The following is a 22914-nucleotide window of genomic DNA, read 5'->3' as shown; positions in this document are numbered from 1 at the left end:
TGACCTTTTCCAGTCCTGTGACCACTGCTGAGTTTTCCAAATTTGCTGGCATATTGAGTGCAGCACATTCACAGCATCATCTTTCAGGATTTGAAATAGCTCAACTGGAATTCCATCACCTCCACTAGCTTTGTTCATAGTGATGCTTCCTAAGGCCCACTTGACTTCACATTCCAGGATGTCTGGCTCTAGGTGAGTGATCATACCATCATGATTATCTTGGTCATTAGGCTCTTTTTTGTATAGTTCTTCTGAGTATTCTTGCCTCCTCTTCTTAATATCTTATGCTTCTGTTAAGTCCATACCATTTCTGTCCTTTATTGTGCCCATCTTTGCATGAAATGTTCCCTTGGTATCTCTAATTTTATTGAAGAGATCTCTAGTCTTTCCCATTCTGTTGTTTTCCTCTATTTCTTTGCATTGATCACTGAGGAAGGCTTTCTTATCTCTCCTTGTTATTCTTTGGAACTCTGCATTCAGATGCTTATATCTTTCCTTTTCTCCTTTGCTTTTCGCTTCTCTTCTTTTCACAGCTATTTGTAAGGCCTCCCCAGACAGCCATTTTGCTTTTTTGCATTTCTTTTCCATGGAGATGGTCTTGATCCCTGTCTCCTGTACAATGTCACGAACCTCCATCCATAGTTCATCAGACACTCTATCTATCAGATCTAGGCCCTTAAATCTATTTCTCACTTTCACTGTATAATCATAAGGAACTTGATTTAAGTCATACCTGAAGGGTCTAGTTGTTTTCCCTACTTTCTTCAATTTATGTCTGAATTTGGCAATAAGGAGCTCATGATCTGAGCCACAGTCAGCTCCCAGTCTTGTTTTTGCTGACTATATAGAACTTCTCCATCTTTGGCTGCAAAGAATATGATCAATCTGATTTCAATGTTGACCATCTGGTGATGTCCATGTGTAGAGTCTTCTCTTGTATTATTGGAAGAGGGTATTTGCTATGACCAGTGTGTTCTCTTGGCAAAACTCTATTAGCCTTTGCCCTGCTTCATTTCGTATTCCAAGGCCAAATTTGCCTGTTACTCCAGTTATTTCTTGACTTCCTACTTTTGCATTCCAGTCCCCTATAATTAAAAGGACATCTTTTTTGGGTGTTAGTTCTAAAAGGTCTGGTAGGTCTTCATAGAACCGTTCAACTTCAGCTTCTTCAGCCTTACTGGTTGGGGCATAGACTTGGATTACTGTGATATTGAATGGTTTGCCTTGGAAATGAATAGAGATCATTCTGTTGTTTTTGAGATTGCATCCAAGTACTGCATTTCGGACTCTTTTGTTGACCATGATGGCTACCCCATTTCTTCTGAGGGATTCCTGCCCACAGTAGTAGATATAATGGTCATCTGAGTTAAATTCACCCATTCCAGTCCATTTCAGTTCGATGATTCCTAGAATGTCGACATTCACTCTTGCCATCTCTTGTTTGAGCACTTCTAATTTTCCTTGATTCATGGACCTGACATTCCAGGTTCCTATGCAATATTGCTCTTTACAGCATCAGACCTTGCTTCTATCACCAGTCACATCCACAGATGGGTATTCTTTTTGCTTTGGCTCCATCCCTTCATTCTTTCTGGAGTTATTTCTCCACTGATCTCCAGTAGCATATTGGGCACCTACTGACCTGGGGAGTTTCTCTTTCAGTATCCTATCATTTTGCCTTTTCATACTGTTCATGGGGTTCTCAAGGCAAGAATACTGAAGTGGTTTGCCATTCCCTTCCCCAGTGGACCACATTCTGTCAGATCATGGCTCAGATCATGACCTCCTTATTGCCAAATTCAGACATAAATTGAAGAAAGTAGGGAAAACCACTGGACCATCCAGGTATGACCTAGCTCAAATCCCTTACTATTATACAATGGAAGTGAAAAATAGATTCAAGGGATTAGATCTGATAGACAGAGTGCCTGAAGAACTATGGACGGAGGTTCATGACGTTGTACAAGAGGCAGTGATCAAGACCATCCCCATGGAAAAGAAATGCAAAAAAGCAAAATGGCTGTCTGGGGAGGCCTTACAAATAGCTGTGAAAAGAAGAGAAGATAAAAGTAAAGGAGAAAAGGAAAGATATACCCATTTGATTCTTGATGAAAGTGAAAGAGAAAAGTGAAAAAGTTGGCTAAAAACTCAACATTCAGAAAACTAAGATCATGGCATCTGGTCCCATCACTTCATGGGGAAACAATGGAAACAGTGACAGACTTTATTTTTTTGGTCTCCAAAATCACTGCATATGGTGACTGCAGCCATAAAATTAAAAGACACTTGCTGCTTGGAAGAAAAGTTATGACCAACCTAGACAGCATATTAAAAGGCAGAGACATTACTTTGCCAACAAAAGTTCGTCTAGTCAAGGCTATGGTTTTTCCAGTAGTAATGCATGGATGTGAGAGTTGGACTATAACGAAAGCTGAGCGCTGAAGAATTGATGCTTTTGAGCTGTGGTGTTGGAGAAGGCTCTTGAGAGTCCCGTGGACTGCAAGGAGATCCAACCAGTCCATCCTAAAGGAAATCAGTCCTGAATATTCATTGGAAGGACTGGTGCTGAAGCTGAAACTCCAATCCTTTGGCCACCTGATGCGAGGAACTGACTCATTGGAAAAGACCGTGATGCTGGGAAAGATTGAAGGCAGGAGGAGAAGCGGATGACAGAGGATGAGATAGTTGGAGGACATCACCACCTCGATGGCATGAGTTTGAGCAAGCTCTGGGAGTTGGTGATGGACAGGGAAGCCTGCCGTGCTGTAGTCCATGGGGTTGCAAAGAGTCGGACACGACTGAGCTACTGAACTGAAAAGTCACTCATTTTAAGCATGCAATTTAATTATTTTAGTAAATTTACCAAAATGTGTGCTAACCACCACAATCCAGTTTTACAGCATTTTCATCATCTCCATAAGACCCCTCATGCCCAAAATACATTTAATCCCTCTTCACATTCCCAGTCCCAGGCAATTGCTAATCTAGTTTCTGTCTCTATAGATTTGCCTTTCTGGATAGTTCATATAAACGCAATATATGGATGTTTGATATTTGACTTCTTTCACTTAGTATAATATTTTTGAGCTTCAGTCATGTTGTAGCATGTCAGCAGTTTGTTTCTTTTATTACTGAGAACAGTATTCCATCCAATGATCTTTTACCTGCTCCCCAAATCAACCATTATTAGATCCACAACTATAATGCATAAAATCCCTCTGACACCCTGACCTCAAAACAGGCCCATAAACTGCATCCCAGACTGTACTCACCAGCCTTCAACTATATCCCCAAACCGTGCTATTGAACCTTAAACCTCATCACTAAACTATCCAACCAGGTCCTCATCGTCACTTCCAAATCTTCCTACACACCTTACTTTACCCTCACACTGCCCTCTAACTCCCAAGAACATCCCCAAATTGCCCTTTCAATGATACCCAACTCTAATCCCAAACTACTCTCCAACAGTTATAAAACTCACCTCCCAAATTTCCCTTCCAAGAACCCCCAACTCTACCTCTAAATACCCCTTAACTACCTTGCCTTGGTCCCACAGCTACAGCCCCAAACTATACCTCCAAGCCACACTTCAGTAACAGCTATATCTGTCTTAAATTACAGTCTGCCTCCATATCCACTGGTCCCACATCTGGGAATAGGGAGGGCCAATTGTGTTATGCCATTTTATATAAGGGACTTGTGCATCCTTGGATTTTGATATTTGTACATGGGGGTGTCCTAGAACCAATCTCCCCTTGGATACCAAGGGGCAACTGTACATGTAATACACCCCCAAAACATTTTCCAATATTCTCCACTGTACCACCCAAACCACCTTCTGGGGACTCCCAACTATGCCTCGAAACCTCTGGGAGTCATCCTCCGGTGACTCCTTCAACACCACCTCAATCTTCCCTTTGATGGCTCCAATTGCACCCAAACATTTTCTAATGCCCTCATTATACCCTCAAAATGCCCTCAATAAGCTTCAAGCATACCCTTGAGTCCCTCCGACAACCCTCAAATCTACACCTAAGCTTCCTGTGGCTACTGTGATGAATCACCACAAATTTGGTGGTTTAAAATGTAAAAAATTTAAAATAATTGGTTCCTTCAGTTCTGAGAGGCAGAAGACCAAAATTAAGGTGCCAGCAGGGTCATGCTCTCCTCAGAGGATCCAAGGGAGAATCTGCTTGTTGCTGCTTCCTCTTTTGATGAATATCAGCCTTTTTTGGCTTGTGGCCATTTCAGTACAATCTCTGCTTGATGGTCACATTGCCTTCTTTTCTGTCAAATCTGCCTCTGCCTCCCTCTTAGGAGGACACTATGGTTACAATTAGAGTCGCTTGGACAATCCAAGATAATCTCTCCATCTCAGAATTCTTGCCTTAATCACATCTGCAAACTGCAGAGTCCTTGGTCTTTTTCTTTTCTTCTTTTTTCTCATTTAAGGTAAATTCAAAGGTTACAGGGGTTAGGATGTGCGTATCTTTTGGTGAGGACATCAATCAGCCTACAACAGTACACCCCTTTGCCTCCAAAGATACATATTCACTCTATGTGAAAAAAACATATCTAATCCCAGTACTCCCAGAATTTCAACCCATCACAGCATCAAATCAAGTTCAAAATCTGAGTTTAATATCATCAGCTCAGAAATTTCACATCTCATCATTGAAATAATCTAAATCCGATATGAGTGAGACTCTGGGTATGATCCACTCTGAGGCAAAATTCCTCTCCATCTTTGGACTTGTGGAAGTAGAGAACAAGTTATCTGTTCCCAAAGCACAATGGTGGGACAGGCATAGGATAAGAGTTATAGATATTCTTATTCCAAAAAGGAGAAAACAGAAGGAAAAAAAAGGGTGTGACTGGTTCCAAGTACTTGTGAAATCCAGCAGGGCAAGTTTCATTTAGTTGCAAGGCCTGAGAAGAAGTCTCTGTGGCTTGAGGCTTCGCGTGTGGGCTCAAGGCTGTGCTGTCAGAGTCATTCTTCCTTTCCCTTGAAGGGTACACATGTTTGCAGCTAAGTAGTTTTAGCCTGTATCCTTGCAGTAAAATTTTGAGAGTCCGACATCATTCCTTCATTTCATCCTGTATCTGTTATTTTTTCAAGCCCATTAGGCAGTGTTTCCGTCTGCATAACATTCTGAAAAATCTTTTGGGTCTCCCATGGGAGGTGGAGAGATTCACATCATTAGACAAGAAAAGTGGAGAAAGTGTCAGTTGCTCAGTCGTGTCTGACTCTTTGAAACCCCATGGACTGTAGCCCAACAGACTCCTCTGTCCATGGGATTTCCCAGGCAAGAATACTGGAGTGGGTTGTCATTCCCTTCTCCAGGGGATAGAACCCACATCTCCTGCATTGGCAGGCAGATTCTTTACCGTCTGAGCCACCACAGGAGCTCATTAGACAAGAAGGTCCTCCTCAAATTTTTCACGGATAATCCCATCTCTATTCCTGACTTCTGAGACGGTTGAGGGGATCTATGAGTCACACAACATCTCCTTGGTACTAGCAAAAGGCTGTCCTGCCACACCCTTAGCTTTCTCTCTAGAGCATACTTTTCAGACAGTTCATCTCTTAAATTTTGTGTCTTTTGCAATCTGGACAGCCTGAGAATTTTCCAAATCATCAAATCCTGGGTCCATTTTGCTTAATAGTTCTTCCCTCAATTTATCCCTTTCCTTTTACATTTCACCACAAGCAGCAAGAAGAAACCAGGTAGTACCTTCAACATTTTCCTTGGAAATCTCCTCAGCTAAATATACATCACTTACAAGCTCTGCTTTCCATACAACTGTAGGACACAATTCAGCTAAGTTTTCTGCCTTTATATAATAAGGACTTTCTTTCCTCTAGTTTCCAATAACATGTTCCTTGTGTCCTTCTGAGCCCTCACCAGCAGCACCTTTAACATTAATATTTCTACGAGCATTCTGTTTATGATGATATATATATGTTTTCTCTAAGACAGTGTATGTTTTCCCTACTGTGCTCCTCACTTCCTTCTGAGCCTTCATCAGCAGGGCTTTTAACATTCATATTTCTACCAACAGTTTATTCAAGACAATCTAGGATTTTTCTATCACATACTTCAAAATTCTTCCAGCCTCTGCTCACTAATTCCAAAGCCAGTTCAATATTTTCAGGTACTTGTTATAACATATTATGGACTTATGTCTACCCTACCCACCACCCCAATTAATTGGTTGAATCCCTAACCCCCAATATAATTATATTTGGAAATAGGGCCTTCAAGGAGATGATTAAGGTTAAATGGGGTCATAAGGATAGGATCCTTATCCAATAGAACTGGCGTCCTTATGAGAAGAGGAAGAGATACCAAGAGTGCACATGCACAAAGGAAAGAGCATGGGAGGACACAGCAAAAAGCAGTCATCTGCAAGTTAGGAAGACCACTTTCATCAGGAATCAGCCCAGATGGCCCATTGATCTTGGACTTCTAGCCTCCAGGACTATGAGAAAATAAACTTCTATTGTTTAATACACCCAGTCTGTGTATTCTATTACGACAGCCCAGGCAGATTAAGACACAGCAGCATCTCATATCCAGGTACCAAAATCTACTTTATGTGACTTCTGTAACTAATCAACACAAATTTGATGGCTTAAAAATATAAGAATTCTACTCTTTCACAGTTCTGAGTCATAAGTTCAAAATCCGTTTCACTGGGCAAAATCAAGGCGTGAGCAAGGGCCATACGCTCCCTGGAGGCTCTAGGGAAGAACATGTTGCCTCTTTCAGCTCCTTGTGGCTGCTGGCATTCCTTGGCTCATGGCCATATCACTACAATCTCTGCCTCTGTGGTCACATTGTCTTCTCCTTTGCTGCTGCTGCTAAGTCGCTTCAGTCGTGTCTGACTCTGTGCGACCCCATAGACGGCCTCCCACCAGGCACCCCCGTCCCTGGGATTCTCCAGGCAAGAACACTGGAGTGGGTTGCCATTTCTTCTCCGTTACGGTTTGTCAAATCTTTCTCTGGTTTCCTAGTATAAGGACATGGGGTTACAATTAAGTTCCATTCAAATAATCCAGGGCAATCTCCCGATCTCAAAATCCTTAATTTAACCACATTTGCAATTCCCCGCTCTTTGCCATATAAGGTAACATTTATAAATTCCAGGGATTAGGACATGGATATCTTTTGGGGGGCCATTAGCCCACCACACTATCTTATGACAATTAACAGTTCTATGAAAAATTCCTTAAACTACAAAAGACTAAACACTAACTTTTGATACTCCCTCCGACTGCATCTCAAACCATTTTCCAACCACCCTCCCCAAAAGTACTCCCAATTTACCCTCCAGTAGCTCCTACCTACACTCCTATACTGTCCTCTAGTAGCCCCATTTCTCCTGAAGATGTGATTCTTTAGTTGTGTAGCAACTGTCCTGTAATAGACCCCCAACATCACCCCACGCCATCCTCAATCACCACCAACATCTCTTTATAAATATCCCAACTTCACCACCCAACCGCCCTCTCTTCTCTCTCCATATCTCCCATTTACCCTACTCTTCAGTTGCATTGCAATGAAACCCCAGCTTCCAGAGAGAGACAGAGACAAAGACTGAGAGAGCAGTATTGAAAAAGTTGTGACTTGTGAGCAAGAGATTAAAAGAGACAGACAGATGGAGGATGGATGCAGGGTATGTGATGGGGACGCACTTGTCATGGAGATATTTGGGATGTGTGTATGAGGCTGGTGTTTGTAGAATTGGGGTATGTGACAGGATAGCTAATCTTTGGGTTTAATGCTGTAGTTTTTTTCTCTCAGTCTGCTGCAAGTCTTTTAACTTGTTTATAGCATCTTTCATCAGTTTATAGTTTTATATTTTGATGGGTAAAACTGGAGAAATGGTGGAGCAAGGTGATAAAAAGTGCCTGGGTTCCACAGCAGGTTTTATAAACTGAGGTGACCTAGGGCAAGTGACTTAACTTTGCTGTACCTTGATTTCCTAATCTGTAGGATGAGTAATGGAAGCCTCTTCAGAAGTCTGTTTTGAGAATTAAAATGAATTAATACAGATAAAGTGCCAAGAATGATTGATAGATGTTGTTTATTATTTCCTTTATAGCTTTGCTTTTTGTATCCTGTTTAAGAAGGCCTTCTTTTTTTGCCAAAGACTTAAACATATTCTCCAAACATATTTTTTTCTGATATTTCTTACAGGTGTTTTGTGTTTGGCCACAGCACGCAGCATGTGGGCTCTTAGTTCCCCACCCAGGGATCGAACCTGGGCCCTCTACAGTGGAAGCATAAAGTCTTAGCCACTGGACAACCAGAAAAGTGTGATAGGTGGTATTCTTTTTTAATGGTTAAGTCTTTAGCCAATTTAGAATTAATTTTTCTGAATTGAGTAAATTAGGAATCTAATCCCTCTTCCCCAGAAGACAGTCATTCTCCCCAGACCATTTTAGTAAATAGTCCATCTCCCAGTGACTTGAAGTATCACTTTTGTCATTTACTAATTCCTATAATACACTGATCTAGTTTTTCTATTCCTACTCCCATATTACAATGTTTTAATTACTAGAACTTTGTCAGACATTTTGAATTTGGTTAAGACGGTACCCTTCTCTTTCTTCTTCTTTTATAAAATTAGATATTCTTGCATATTTAAGGCACCATAGAAACAACAGGTCTGCAAGTTCCATTTTGCAGTTTTTATTGGTAATGTATTGATTTTTTAAAAATTAATTTAGGAAAGAACTGTCATCTTTATCATGTGGATAATGTTTGTGAGCATAGAGGGATGTGGGTGTTTCCCAAGCCAACTTGGGAAATAAGGGTGCCAGTACAGGAAGGTGCAAAGCAAACAGGAGCCCAGTGAAGTTCCCAGTGGTCCAACTGACGGGCATGATCTTGGGATGTTGGGAGGGATAAAAGGAGGGCTGCAGGTCCGGGTGTTTTGTGAGCTGACTGTGCATCTGAAGATCTGGGTGAGACTCTGCTGTGTGCAAGCCAGCTTGCATATATCTAGCACACAGAGGAGCTCAAAAATTTTTGTTAAATCAGTTCACAAAGGAGTGACTCAATTAAATTTTGGAGAGATTATTGTATGCCAAACAACCTGCCAGCACTATTCATAATAGTGCTAATCTTCATAATAACCCTTCCAGACAGGTATTATGACCCCCCATTTGACAGGCCAGGAAAACTGAGGCTCAGAGAGGGGAAGTCCCTTGCCCATCTTCAAACCCAGGTCTTTATGATTCCAGAAGTCATCCACAGAAGGGACCAGTTCTCATTTCCATCATTCCACTCATTCATCCATCTGTCAAGGATTTACTAAGCACCTACTGGGTAGCACAACAACCAAATACAACAACCGCTCTAAATGACATAGAGTAGGTGGAGGGCTTCTAGGAAGACCACCTGGGCAGCTGGACTTTAGGTACCAAAAGGGTGAGGTTTCTGGTGTGCACCTCCAGGCAATGTATTACAGCTGCCTAGGCCTCAAGGCTAGGGCTTCCCTTGTGGCTCAGTGGTAAAGAATCTGCCTGCCAATGTAGGAGGCTTTGGTTCGATCCCTGGGTCGGGAAGATGCCTGGAGAAGGGAATGGAAACCCACTCCAGTATTCTTGTGTGGAAAATCTCATGGACAGAGGAGCCTGGCAGGCTACAGTCCATAGGGTCGCAAAAGAATCGAACACGACTTACTGACAAAACAAGGCCTCAAGGCTATGGCTTTGGCTGAGGAGGCAACGCTAGATCAAGGTGGCAGCACGGTTTAGGCAACAAATATTACGAAAGAAACGGCAACCCACTCCAGTGTTCTTGCCTGGAGAATCCCAGGGACGGGGGAGCCTGGTGGGCTGCCGTCTATGGGGTCGCATAGAGTCGGACACGACTGAAGCGACTTAGCAGCAGCAGCATTACGAAGATTGGCCTAGAGGGGGCGCGCTTCCGCAGGTAGAAGCGTAGCGTGGAGACGTTCCGCGCGCGCAGAAAGGCCATCAGTACGCAGGCGCAGAGGACCCAAGGCGCGGCTTAATATCTTGCGGAGGGATAATTTGCGAAGAGAAGGCGTGCCTCAATCAAATTACCTCTCATTGATTTGCCTCTGTCTCTGAGGGCGTGGCCCCTTCTCGGAATCAGGGCCGGCAGAACCTAGTTCTCTCGCAGTTTGTAGGCGTAGCTTAGGGCGGGCTCTTGAATCACCCCTCAGTGATTGGTCGCCTCACTCGGAGGGCGTGGTCCGGCTATCTGTGTATCCGCGGTTCGGTCACTTCCTGTGGAGTTTCCCCAACCCGAGGAGGAGGGGGAAGAGGGCGAGGGGGAAGAGGGCGGTCGTCCGGGGTTAGGTTGAGGGGGTTGTTGGTCCGTTCTGGGCGGGGGATGACTCACGGCCCATCCCATCTCCCCGACGCCGTCCGCCCGCGCAGAGCTCTCTCCATGGCTTAGCGGAGGAGGCGGTGGCGAGCGGGGGAGGGGACTCTTAATTTGTTAGGGGGACCGGGCCGAGGCCCGACCGGCCTTTCAGGGCTCACCCGGGGCCGGGCGTCATGTCTCATGCGGCCGAGCCAGCTCAGGACGGCGTAGAGGCCAGCGCGGAGGGCCCTCGAGCCGTGTTCCTGTTGTTGGAGGACCGCAGGCCGGCCGACTCAGCCCAGCTGCTCAGGTGCGGGGCCGCCTGGGGCCGGTAGTGCTAACTGGGGTTCCTGGGGGCCTAATCTTGGGGCAGCGGGGACCAAGGACTGTGATTGGAGGCCCTTGGGCTAGACTTGGAGGACGTCTGGGCGCCCGACTTGGGGGGGCACTTAAGGAATCTGGCGGTGGCTTGCTTGAACTGAAGCTTAAAGGAGTCGTGGAAGTGCATTAAGGGAGGCCTGTTTCAGATTTGGGTGGCCTCTTGACTAGGTCTAACAGGGGCTGATTCTGTTGTGTCCAGAAACTAGTCTAAGGTTGCTGAGCTTTGAGTACTGAGACTCTGACTAGAGGCTGAATTTGGGGTCTTTGAGTCGGGTATGAGGGGACACTCTGAGGTGAGGCACTCACTGATTTGAAGGGACTTTTTCCCTTTGGGAAGGGCTCCTGGAAGAGAGATGTACCGTCTTGGGAGCTTGATGACTCCCAGTGGCTGGTTGCTGGAGGCTGTGTTTGAGGATAACATGACTCTAGAGGGATTTGGGGGTATCTCGAATATACTGCGTGGAACCATCCTTGTGAGTGTGTGGAACCATCCTTGTGAGTGTGTGAGTGAACAAGAAAAGCAACATTAGTCAAGACTTGATCAGAGTAATCCCCTCACCCTCCCACCCATCCAGCTGGGTAGTGGAAGAGCCGTCTTCCCAACACCCCTATAGGGGCTCAAATGGGAGACAGACAGGCAATGGAGATGGTGCCACCTCTTATCTCAGAGAAGGCCTCAGACCTTATTTCGGAATCCAGAGGAGGGTCTTGTTCCTACTACTGCCTGCCCTAGTCTCTCAGCCAGCCCCTTTCAACCCCTACACACACACAGACAGTTTTTGTGTTTTTTTTAATCTCACCTTTCCAGATTGTCTCTCCGGCCCTGGAGACAATCTTGAATCTGACCCTAGAGCTGGAATGAGCACCAATTGCACCATCCTTGCCTAGGTGGATCTTCTCTGACATCTTAGCCTCACTTCCATCAGAGGGCCTGGAAGCCCCAGCCCTCTTTGTGTATACCCTGCCTATCCCAGCCCTAGTGCCCACCTCTTCCAACTTCTGTGCAATGGATGTGTGAGCATGGGAGGGGGCTTTGCCTACTTTCTGCCTTGGGATTGTGCTGAGCTCAGCGGCTCCCTGAGCTTCCTCTTCCCAGCTTCCTGGGTGGTTTTAGGGCCCCAACTGTGGGTGAGGAAAGGGAGGAAGACAGATTCTTGGGGAGGGGCAAGAATTCTTGTCAAGTGAAGTCAATGACAATTTCAGGATTCTAAATCTTTGACTAAATTCAAGGATGCATATCCGTCTGTCTATATGTTAATGTCCCTCATACATTAGGGTCTTGCACCCAGCATGGAGGGTTGAGTAGGAGCCTTTCCATAAATCAATTAACCGTCTTCTGATGTCTTTATAACAACTTAGAGCATCACAGTAGTGGCAGTAGTTGAAGGGGAGGTGTGTTCGTGGCTTCTCATTTTGTGTGTCAGCGGGTTTTGGTATTGGAGGTGCGTTTGTGTTTTGATTTATTCAAAAAACTGGAGAGGGCTGGGCAGGCTCCTCTGACCAAGAAAAAAATGTTCATATAAAGCGGATCATCCGCCCAAATTCTCCCTCTTTTAAATACAGATTGTTGGACCGAGGGGAGCCTGTTATTCCCATCTTGTTTTTGGATGCCTATTCGCATCCCACAAATTCTGGGGCAGGGTTGGTGGGGTGGCGGAGGGGCTCATTTGCAAAGTGGTGGATCCTTCAGTAAAGTGAATCAGCTACCCCAGTTCTCTTTGTGATGCATTCAGTTTGTGTTACAATAGACTGTTCTGCAGAGGGATCACCCTACTTGGACCAACGTGGGCTCACTTTCAGCAGCTAGGAAAACAGCGGGGGACTGTGGGGGCTGGGTGAACTCTGAATTCGGAGTCAGGAATCCCTCAAAGTGAATTGTCACTCCTAAATTCTTCATTTCTATTTTCCTGAAACCCAGGTTGTACACGTGATTGTTAGATCGAGGAGCTGGGATCCAGGCTTATTATTTTGAATCTTAAGGAACTATGGGTAACACGGAGCAAAAGAGAGCGGGGAGGGAAGAAGACCTGGGAATTCATGGTGGTGGTTTTAGCAAAGTGGCGGAACGCGAAGGCTACACTCGGTTCTCCTCCCTCTTGGTGTGTGCTTCTGTTCTGTCTCTCTGTGCGTGTGTGTGTGTGTGTGTGTGTCTGTCTGTCTGTCTTAGGGGAATGATGTCTGCATAAAATCACTGACCATTACCCCTGCCTTTTCCCCACCCTCAGCCTGAACTCTTTGCTTCCGGAGTCCGGGATTGTTGCTGACATCGAGTTAGAAAACGTCCTTGATCCTGACAGCTTCTACGAGCTCAAAAGCCCACCCCTATCGCTACGCTCAAGGTATGTCTTCTCTGACTTCCCCTCCCGGTTCCTCAGGCACCTCCATCCCCTCTTGATGGGCAGAGGTCTCAGTGCCAGCCCAGCCCATTCTCTCACCAGCCTAAACTTTTCAGAGAGTAAAATTAAGAGCCAGAAAGAGCATGTAAAAAGCAGGAGGCCAAACTAGGATTCCAGTATCTCAGACAAAATCTCCTCTGCTTCCTCCCGCCCCACCTGCTCATCCATTCATAGATAAAAATTGCCGCGTGCCTGGAGTTCCCAGACCCGGGGCGTGGCGTGCTTAAGTCCAGCCCCCAAGTGGGTGGAGCCGTTCCCCAAATCCCTGGTCGTCCTCCCTCCTAACTCCGCGAATTCACTCCCCTCGCCCTTTAAGAACCCCTGCTGGTGTCTTCTTCCCCCCCCCCCAAGCTTGAGAAGTCGAAATGTGCTGAGTCATGGGCCTGGGCTCTAAGAGAGGGGAGGGGACCTGGAAGAGGGGCAGGAAGAGAGGATTGTGAAATCTCCTTTTCAAGACTGACTAGCTCCTGGGACCAGAGGCCTAAGCAGGGAAGAAGAAGGACTTTCGGTTGCCCGGAAGCCTGATGCCCACCCCCAGGAGATCAGGGAGTATGTCCAGCCCGAAATAGAGCTTAGGAGCCTTCTGTGCCACAGTCTTAATTCTGTTTCTTCCAGCTCTTCTTTAAATTGCTCCCAGAGCTGAACGGTGGTATCTCAGCTCAATATATGAACAGGCCCCAGTCCTGGCTTCACCCTAAGGACTGAGGGCTAAAGTCGCCCCAGCAGACTGTGAGCCCTGAGTGTGGCGACTGGGTCTGGTTCCTATATCTCCCCTCTATGTTGTGGCCTCTGGAGGTGGAGAACAGGCCAGGTTCTTCTGTCTGCTCCCTCCCCCTGTGACTCCTTAGGCTGGGAGCTGAGACTTTTAGCTTACCTGTGGCCCCATATTTCCCATTCCACAGCCTCCCAATATCACTGCAGGCCACACCAGCCACCCCAGCTACACTATCTGCATCATCTTCTGCCGAGGGCTCCAGGACCCCTGCCATGTCATCCTCTTCTTCATCGCGGGTCTTGCTGCGGCAGCAGCTAATGAGGGCCCAGGCCCAGGAACAGGAGAGGCGTGAGCGTCGGGAACAGGCCTCTTCCTTCCCTAGTCCTGCACCTGCCTCTCCCGCCATCTCTGTGGTTGGCGTCTCTGCTGGGGGCCACACACTGGGTCGTCCTCCCCCAGCTCAGGTGCCCAGGGAGGTGCTCAAGGTAAGGCCACATCCAGAGGCCCTGGGAGGGGCTCCTGGTGACTGAGGATTGGCCCTGGTGGCTTTGGGGTGAGGTCCTAGGGGCTCTAAAAGAGGGTCTCAGGTACTGGTAAAAGCAGGCTGTGCTAGTGCCCCACTGTGCTTCGGGTTTCCAAGGTGTTCCCGTGGAGTTGTGAGGGGTTCTTGGGGGCCATAGGATGTCTTGGTGGCCCATGGAGGTGCACGAGTGCCCTGGAGTCTGTGAAGTGACTCAGTAGGAAGCACTTTGTGTCTGGCGATGCATTAGGAGTTCTTTGGCATTGGAGTGTCTTGGGAAGCCATGTGTATGGTTCCCAGGTTTGTTAAGCGGGGTCAGAGACTTCGCAGACGTGGGGAGTCTTGGGGACTGTGACAAGCTGCTCCAGAAGCTGAAGGAGTCTGCCAGCCTTGGGTAGATCTTGGGGGGCTGTGCAGGCTCTCTGAGAGAGGGAGTTTGGGTCCTAGGGGAGAGTTACCAGTGTTTGGGGATTGGGGGAGGGTTCTCAGATTCTGGGCCTGGCTTGCCATCCTGAGGCTAGAAACAGATGACTTCTGGGAGGCAAACTGGGGCTTAGAGTTGCTCTTTCTGAGCCCTGTTCTGCCTTGTTCCCTCCTACCCTGTCTCCCTTTCATTCCACAGGTGCAGACCCATCTGGAGAACCCAACACGCTATCATCTACAGCAGGCGCGCCGACAGCAGGTGAAACAGTACCTGTCCACCACACTTGGGCCCAAGCTGGCTTCCCAGGCCCTCACCCCACCACCAGGGGGTGCTAGTGTCCAGCCGCTCCCCACCCCCGAGGCTGCCCACGCTCCTGGCCCCACCAGCAGTGCTCCCAACAGCCCCATGGCGCTGCTCACCATCGGGTCTAGCTCAGAGAAGGAGGTGAGTGGCTGCAGACGACCCTCACATGTTCCCCCTACCCCAGCTTCTTCTAATGCTCCTCTGTATTTCTCCCAGATTGACGATGTCATCGATGAGATCATTAGCTTGGAGTCCAGTTACAATGATGAGATGCTCAGCTATCTGCCTGGAGGCAACACGGGGCTGCAGCTCCCTAGCACAGTAAGGCCCTAAGAGGGGAGGTTGGTCTAAAAATTTGTGTGTCTCTCTGTCCCTGAGGGATAGCTTACGTACACCCAAGCTGGCTATATATAAGAGATTCTCATGTTGAATTGTACTGAGATAGAGTGTCGGGGCTGGATGATAAGAACGGGGCACATCAGTGCCCTGGGGCCACGTTGGACTGCACAAACAGGTTGACTTTGTAGATTTTGATACATACACAGTGGGAACTTTATGGACATATTAGGGCATACCAAAGCACTCAAGCTTCACTGTGAGAAAAAAGAAGAGGAGGACTCTTGTAGCATTTTGAATGTATTAAGACATTCAAATCAAGAGGACATACACAGACCATGAAGTAATTGGAACATGATATGCCAAAGGTAGCCAGATTTGATGTACTTGGACCTTGAAGTAATTAGAACGTACCACATCTCTTACAGTGAACTGTGCCAAGAGGCTGGGGCCTTGTAAAGATTGGATAAAGCTTTCTAGAGTAAGAGATGTACCAGTGAACTATAACATTCTGGTTTTGAACATTCCAAGAGTCCCATAACTCGCTTTGGGACATAGCAAGTGGCTATAGCTTTACTTCTTTCCAGCTCATCAAGAGGATAGAAGCGCGTGTAAAAATGGTATCAATTTTTCAGAATTTTTCATTGATTTGGACAATAGCTAAAGATTGGGATTTATATTAGACAGATCCAGTGGACTAGTGAGGGGGTTTCAAGAAATGAAAACTCATCAAGAGGTGGGACTGATCGCTTATGGATTAGTTTCTTGCCCTAGAAATCCTGAGATCAGAATGTGCAAGATGTTAGAGTCAGGACCTTGGTGAATAGCAGCTGGAGACTGTATGTAATGTGATGCAATGCAATCACAGCAAAAGACTGGAGATTGGGCTGGGGAACTTTCCAGAAAGCCAGATTTGGGGTGAAATATTGCCATGACAATTTCCCAAGGTCTGAGAAGACTGGGTTGGAGTGTTTCAAGAATGCTGAATTGGTGGCCCTTATCAAAGCTGCAGCTGCTTCCATATAGCTGCTGTGGTCAAAAAGGAGCCCAAAGTGACAGTTTTCCTTGACGGTCGCAGTTCTGTTTGCTGTAACTGATCTGCAACATTTCAGGAAAACACAGTTCCCATTGTACTTGCCATTTGTCAGGTACAACCAGAGACCTTTATTAAAACTGACGTTTTCAGAGGCTACCGGAAATGTTCCATTGATGGGGTCTTACATGCAAGAATAAGGCTTTTGAGAAGTGGCTTGCAGAGGCCAAGAACCAGTATGCAGATGCAGATATGGGTGGGTTAGATACCTGTGCTGGGGAAATCCAGGGGCAAGTGGTGCAGATTGTGGTCATTCTTTGGGTCTTTGCCCTGAAAAGCTTAAGGCATCAGCCCAAAGGCGAGTCAAAAACCTTGTTCTGAAACCCAGATGAATGGAACGAGTAGGTCATTCAGGACAAAAAAAAAAAAAAAGAATGCTGAATTGGAATGTCATGCTAGGAGGGGCTGAAATGTTGCATTGGAGCTGATAAAGACCCGAGAAGCGTGGTTTTCTGGCACTTCTCTTCAGAGCCAGCCCTGGGGTTTGGGAGAGAGGCTTCAGAAGTCTCCAGGGGATTGGAGGGGCTATGGGGTCACAATGAACAGGCCAGGCAGGGTCCAGTCCCCCTGCAAAGCAGGGTAGGACCCCTTGACGCTGTCCTCCCTGTGAGTCACAGTATGAAATTCCCTTGATGGAGAAGGAAGGGTTCCCACATGGAGCCAGGCAATCCTTGCATTGAGGGGGCCACCTTTGGGGTGTGTGGAGGATCAGGAACTAGGTTTGGAGAAGAGGCCAAGCCTGGAGTCTGTTCCAACCATGGTTTTTCTGCTCACTCTGCCCACAGCTGCCTGTGTCGGGGAATCTGCTTGATGTGTACAATAATCAGGGCGTAGCCACGCCAGCCATCACTGTCAGCAACTCCTGTCCAGCTGAGCTGCCCAATATCAAACGGGAGATCTCTGGTAAGGAACAGGGTCTTGGCCCCATGCCATCATCCTTTACCCCAGGGCAAGCCCCATTTCTACCAGGTCTGGCCTGGTAGAGGTAGAGGGAGGTAGAGGGAGGTAGAGGTAGAGGTAGAGGTAGAGGGAGGTCAGGCCTGGTTCTAGGGGAAGAAGGTTTAAACAGACAGTAATGGGGGCTGTTTGCCACCTTTGGCCATATGGCCTATGGTCCTGCTTTCAGTCCACTTCCTCTTCTCTTGGGTTTAACAAATAGCCTGTCACCATGGCTTCTTTAAAAATCGTAAAAAGGGTAGCACTTTGTAAGTAGTTACTTCCCCTGCCTGCGCCCACCAAAGCCTACCCAAGTGGCTACATGTGCTGCCCTCCATCGTCTGTCACCTTTCCCAGGCCCAGAAGCCCTGACCACTACCCCATCTCTTCCAGAGACGGAGGCCAAGGCCCTTTTGAAGGAACGGCAGAAGAAAGACAATCACAATCTGAGTGAGTGGGAGCATGTACCCCTGGCTGCGTGCCATGCAGCCCTGCTTCACTCTGCCCAGCCTTCCTTGAGCTGGTGGGGCTCTCCCTGCAGCAGCCTCTCAACTCCCCAGTTTTTCTCCTTCCCTCCTCGGCCTATTGATGACTCTTCTTTCTTTCCCTTGCCTTCCAAGTTGAACGTCGCAGGCGATTCAACATTAACGACAGGATCAAGGAGTTGGGCACCCTCATCCCCAAGTCCAGTGACCCGTGAGTCTGGGCTGGGAACCCCAGGGCCAGTGGAAGGTGGGATAGGGGCCCTACTCCCTGAAAGTCATTCCTGGGTGGGCCTGCCCTAAATGGGAACCACCCAGGCAGTCCTGCTCACGTTCCTTTTTCTCACCCAGCTTCCCTCACTCTAAGCAGGGTGGCAGCCCCTCACCATGTCCCAGTCTAAATTTAGGTGCATGACATGGTCCATGCATCTCATCCAACCCCCGCATGAGTTTTCTGCTTATTTAGTACTTCTTTTATTTACTCAAGAAATGTATTCAGCTGCTTCTGCTTTGTGCCAGGTACCATGCTAGGCCCTGAGGATACCAGAGGGCACAAAACACACAAAAGTCCCCGACCTCATGGAACTGATGTTTTAGTGGGGGCAGACAGCAAACAAGATAAATAAATAAAATCTGGTGGTTATGATGAGTGTGGTGGAGAGGAATTAAGTATGGAAGGAAGAAGTGGGGAATGTTGGGAAGGTCACAGTTTGGGGTGAGGAGGGTGGGGACAGGGCAGGCCTCAGCTGGTGAGGAAACATTTGAATAAAGAGCCTGAGTAGGTGAGGCTGGAGCCATCTAGGTGTCTAGGGAAAAAGAGAGCTCAAGGTGGAGGGCAGAACTGAACTGGAGGCCCTGATGTGGGAATGATTTTCCATGTTCTAGGAGCATTGAGAAGCCAGTGTGGCTGCAGTGAGATGAATCAGAGGGGGGTTGATAAGAGAAGCAGTAAGGGATCAGGTCAGGGAGTCTCCTGGGTTTGGAGTGTGATGGGGCATCATTGGAGGGTTCCAGGCAGGTGGTTTTCATCTGAGCACTCCATACCCTTGATGGGCCTACACTTCAAGTTCCAGGCATGTGGCTGGGTGCTCCATCTACTTGCTGCAGTGCCCCTTTCAGCTCCCGAGAGACTCCATTCCCTTCTTTCCCAGCATTCCCTTCTTTCTTCCCCCTCGGGCTGCACAGGGAAATGCGCTGGAACAAGGGCACCATCCTAAAAGCCTCCGTGGATTACATCCGCAAGTTGCAGAAGGAGCAACAGCGCTCCAAAGACCTGGAGAGCCGGCAGCGATCCCTGGAGCAAGCCAACCGCAGCCTGCAGCTCCGAATCCAGGTCTGGAAGGAGGAGGCAGTAGCAGAGGTGGGGGTGGGGGGCTTCCTGAGGCAGAAGCAGAGGGAGAACAAGCCAGGATTTCCCCTCTGGGCATATTTGGGGGATCCCCTGGCTTCCTGATTCACATGTTGATGATGATGATGATCATAAGCAGTGATCATAACATTGTGCTAGTGCTAAGTTGCTTCAGTCATGTCCCACTCTGACTCCATGGACTGTAGCCCTCCAGGCTCTTCTGTCCATGGGATTCTCCAGGCAAGAATACTGGAGTGGGTTGCCATGCCCTCCTGCAGGGGATCTTCCCCATCCAGGGATCGAACCCATATCTTATGTCTCCTGCATTAGCAGGTGGGTTCTTTACCACTGTCGCCACCTGGGAAGATTAGTCATAACATTAACAAGAATAATAATGAATATTGGCTAATAGACATGGTGTTTATCTTGTGCCATGAACTGTGACAAGAGCCTTCTCTCCATTTACTAAGTTAATACAACAATCCTGTGAGACAGGGACCATTATTATACCCATTTTATGGATTGGGACTCTGAGGCTCAGGGACAGATGGTAAGCAACTTGCCTAAAGTTATGCAACTAGTGAGTGGCAGAGGCTGAATTTGAACCTAGGCAGCCTACCCTTTTAACTCTTAAATCCCCTGCCTCTGAAGGACCTCTGAACCCCATCTTGTCCCACACCGCCCCCACCTATGTTTTGCAGGAGCTGGAGCTGCAGGCCCAGATCCATGGTCTGCCGGTGCCTCCCACGCCAGGGCTGCTCTCGCTGGCTGCAACTTCAGCCTCTGACAGTCTCAAGCCAGAGCAGCTGGATGTTGAAGAGGAAGGCAGGCCAGGCACAGCAATTTTTCATGCAACAGGGGGCCTTGCCCAAAGTGCTCCCCATCAGCAGCCGCCACCACCACCCTCAGATGCACTTCTGGACCTGCACTTTCCCAGCGACCACCTGGGGGATCTGGGGGACCCCTTCCATCTGGGGCTGGAGGACATTCTGATGGAGGAGGAGGAGGGGGTGGTGGGGGGACTGTCAGGGGGCACCCTGTCCCCACTGCGGGCTGCCTCTGATCCCCTGCTTTCTTCAGTATCCCCTGCAGTCTCCAAGGCCAGCAGTCGCCGCAGCAGCTTCAGCATGGAAGAGGAGTCCTGATCACGCCTCACCCCTCCCCTGGGACTTCCCCACCCAGGAAAGGAGGACCTGTCAGGATGAGGCCCCACCTTTTCCCCCACCTTTCCATGAGACTGCCCTGTCCAGGTGTACCCCGGGGAAAAGGAGACTTGATGAGGCCCCACCTCTTCCCCACAGGAAAGGCCAGTGCAGGTGTTCAGGCATAGAGAAGGTAGGGACATCAGGGCCTGTATCCTGCAGATCACAGCCTGACCTTGTCCCGTGGCACCCGCCCTTGCCCAGGTGAGGGAAAGAGATGGGATGAGGTTGGCCCCTGGCCCCTAGGGACTGTCCTAGCTGGTTTCCTGGGATAAAGAGGTGTCTGAATACTGCTCCATCCCCTCTCTTGGAACCACCAGTCTAGTCCATCCTGGGAAGGAAGAGGAGTCAAAATGATGGCTGTCCTAGCTTAAGTGTTTAAGCCCTGTCCCTTCCCCTGTGAATCCTGCCCTGCCCAGGCAAGGAGCAGAAGTGAGGATTAGAGCCAGCCCCTTCACCTGGGAACTCAGTCCTGGCCTTGTAACAATGGAGGACTCAGGCCCTGCCCCTTCCCTATAGGAACAACTCAGCGCAGGTATTTCAGGTGTGGAGGAGTCAGTACGATCAGGCAGCTTTGTGGACATCACAGTCTTTGTCTCTTAGCAATATCCCATCCAGCATTCCATACTGCAGGGAGGAGTGGTACTTAAGCTCCCCCCGACCCCCCCCAACCCCGTCTTAACCTGGGACCAACTTGATCTAACCTAAGAGGGCTTTAAGCTGGCCTTGCCCTTGAAGAAGGGGGCAGATCTTGAAATCTTGTGGGTTGACATTCCAGACCTAGATCAGCAGTGAGTGAGAGTTAGACCCCGCACCCTTAGGCAGAGTGTTGTTTCATTCCTTTCAGGGGTAGACTGGAGAGGATGGAGATTAGGGAGTACTTGGTCCAGTTTTACACACTCAGCACCACAGTATTCTTTTTCAACATGTAGAGGAACAGGATGAAGGAAGGGACCTTTCCAGGGAGTTCCCCAGCCCGGGAACAAGTGGAAGCCTATCCCACCAAGACAGAGGCATAGGGGGAGGATTGCAAAAGCATACATACCCACTCTTCTGTTTATCTGATTTTTTGACTCCCACCTCCTACTCAGAAGCTAAGTCACCCCCAACCTCTGGCCTCCACCCAGTTCTCCATTTGGAGAAGTCCTCCCCATTTCAGAGTTATCAAGAGACACTCCCTGCTCATCCCCATCCCTCCTACACATATCCCCAAGGTTGTCAGCTTTGAATTGTTGGGGCCATGCCCCGAGGAGGGTGTTCTGAGGGGTCTGTAAGTTTGTGATTAATAAATGCTAGGCGTGTTTGATGCGCTTTTAACTTTGGCAAAGAGTCTCCTGTCCTTGTTTTTGTCTATGGAGTGAGCATGGCTCATGAAGGCCAGGAGGGAGAAAGGTTCTTGGAAGAAACAGATTTGAGAGGATGAAGAAAACAACTTAGGTAGAGGGGCTGGAGGAAAACAATGTACAAACAAAAGTGGTCCTCAACTATCTGCAACTAGCTGGTTGCAATGTTGTACCCAATTTATTGTTCTAAGGAATTTTTATCAAGATAGTACTGGTTCCTATTCCTATTTCATGTTTTAAGAAACACATTAAGAATTTAAGAACTATCTGAAGATACACAATTGGTAAATGGATGAAGAGCTTAATGGTAAAGTTAGGTAAGTGAGGGCTCTGGTTTGAAAAATGTCACGGAAGACAGATGAGCCAAAAGAGATTTTCTTGGAAGTTCACTTTTGAAACAAAAAAGAGTATATGATGATATCTACTGATGAAGAGTAGAAGTATTCCAGATGGTGAAAATGGCAAAGACAAAAACTGTAAAGGTAGAGGAATAAGCAGACAACTTGGTTTTGGAACAGATGTTGACATTTGGGGGGGGGGGGGGGCAGATTTAAATGGAAGTGAAAAGACACAAGTATCTTAGGTTGGGAAAAAATACTCTTGGGATTTCTCAACCTAACTGACTCCCAGGACAGGTATCAGGCTGCCTCCTGTGTCACCCCCATCCAGCATTGACCCCTGAGCACTGGGACCCAGCCTGGTCCTGTGTTTCCCCAGTCAGACTGACTACCACACTGCCTTGCACCTTTCTAGCTTAACATACTGTGAGTCCTAGAGCCTCGTTGCTGAGCCTCTACCACCAGAATGGTAGGTCTCTGATAACTTTTTTTTCTCCTCAAATTTGCTATATTCTATTTATTTTACAAAGATAACATATAACACCCAGAAATGGTTTTTTTTTAAGTTTGTATTCTGGAATAATTCAGATTTACAGAAGTGTGGCCAAGAGAGAGAGTTCTCATAGCTATAATCCAGCTCCCCCTAACGTTAACAGCTTTAATAACCATGGCACATTTATTAAGCCTATGAAAATCACATTGGCACAGTACTAGGAAGTCCAGACTATTTGGATTTCACTGGTTTTTT

General features: G+C 47.6%; 1 protein-coding gene and 1 non-coding gene across 8 annotated transcripts; both read left to right on the top strand.

Annotated features, from left to right (window-relative positions):
• Positions 1–6905: 6905 nt before the first annotated feature.
• On the top strand, positions 6906–21812 carry TFE3 (transcription factor binding to IGHM enhancer 3). Of its 7 annotated transcripts, none has more exons than XM_070784776.1 (10): positions 10344–10659; positions 12956–13069; positions 14029–14326; positions 14984–15043; positions 15305–15409; positions 17303–17420; positions 17811–17903; positions 18074–18149; positions 19121–19268; positions 19985–21812. In XM_070784776.1, the coding sequence occupies exons 1-10, from the start codon at positions 10544–10546 to the stop codon at positions 20426–20428; spliced, it is 1572 nt and encodes a 523-aa protein (XP_070640877.1). In that variant the 5' UTR covers positions 10344–10543; the 3' UTR covers positions 20429–21812. The 7 variants fall into 7 exon arrangements, with proteins under 7 accessions (XP_070640879.1, XP_070640875.1, XP_070640877.1 ...); XM_070784775.1 differs by having other exon boundaries at positions 10346–10659; positions 14984–15229; XM_019956092.2 differs by having other exon boundaries at positions 10349–10659; positions 14984–15229; positions 17847–17903.
• LOC139181795 (small nucleolar RNA SNORA16B/SNORA16A family) lies at positions 16414–16548 on the top strand. The gene has a single exon (XR_011565534.1). It is a non-coding gene; the product is annotated as a small nucleolar RNA SNORA16B/SNORA16A family (small nucleolar RNA).
• Positions 21813–22914: the final 1102 nt, after the last annotated feature.

Source organism: Bos indicus, chromosome X, assembly GCF_029378745.1.
Source record: "Bos indicus isolate NIAB-ARS_2022 breed Sahiwal x Tharparkar chromosome X, NIAB-ARS_B.indTharparkar_mat_pri_1.0, whole genome shotgun sequence".
NCBI classification, from domain to species: domain Eukaryota; kingdom Metazoa; phylum Chordata; class Mammalia; order Artiodactyla; family Bovidae; genus Bos; species Bos indicus.
This window is presented reverse-complemented; position numbering and strand designations above follow the sequence as displayed.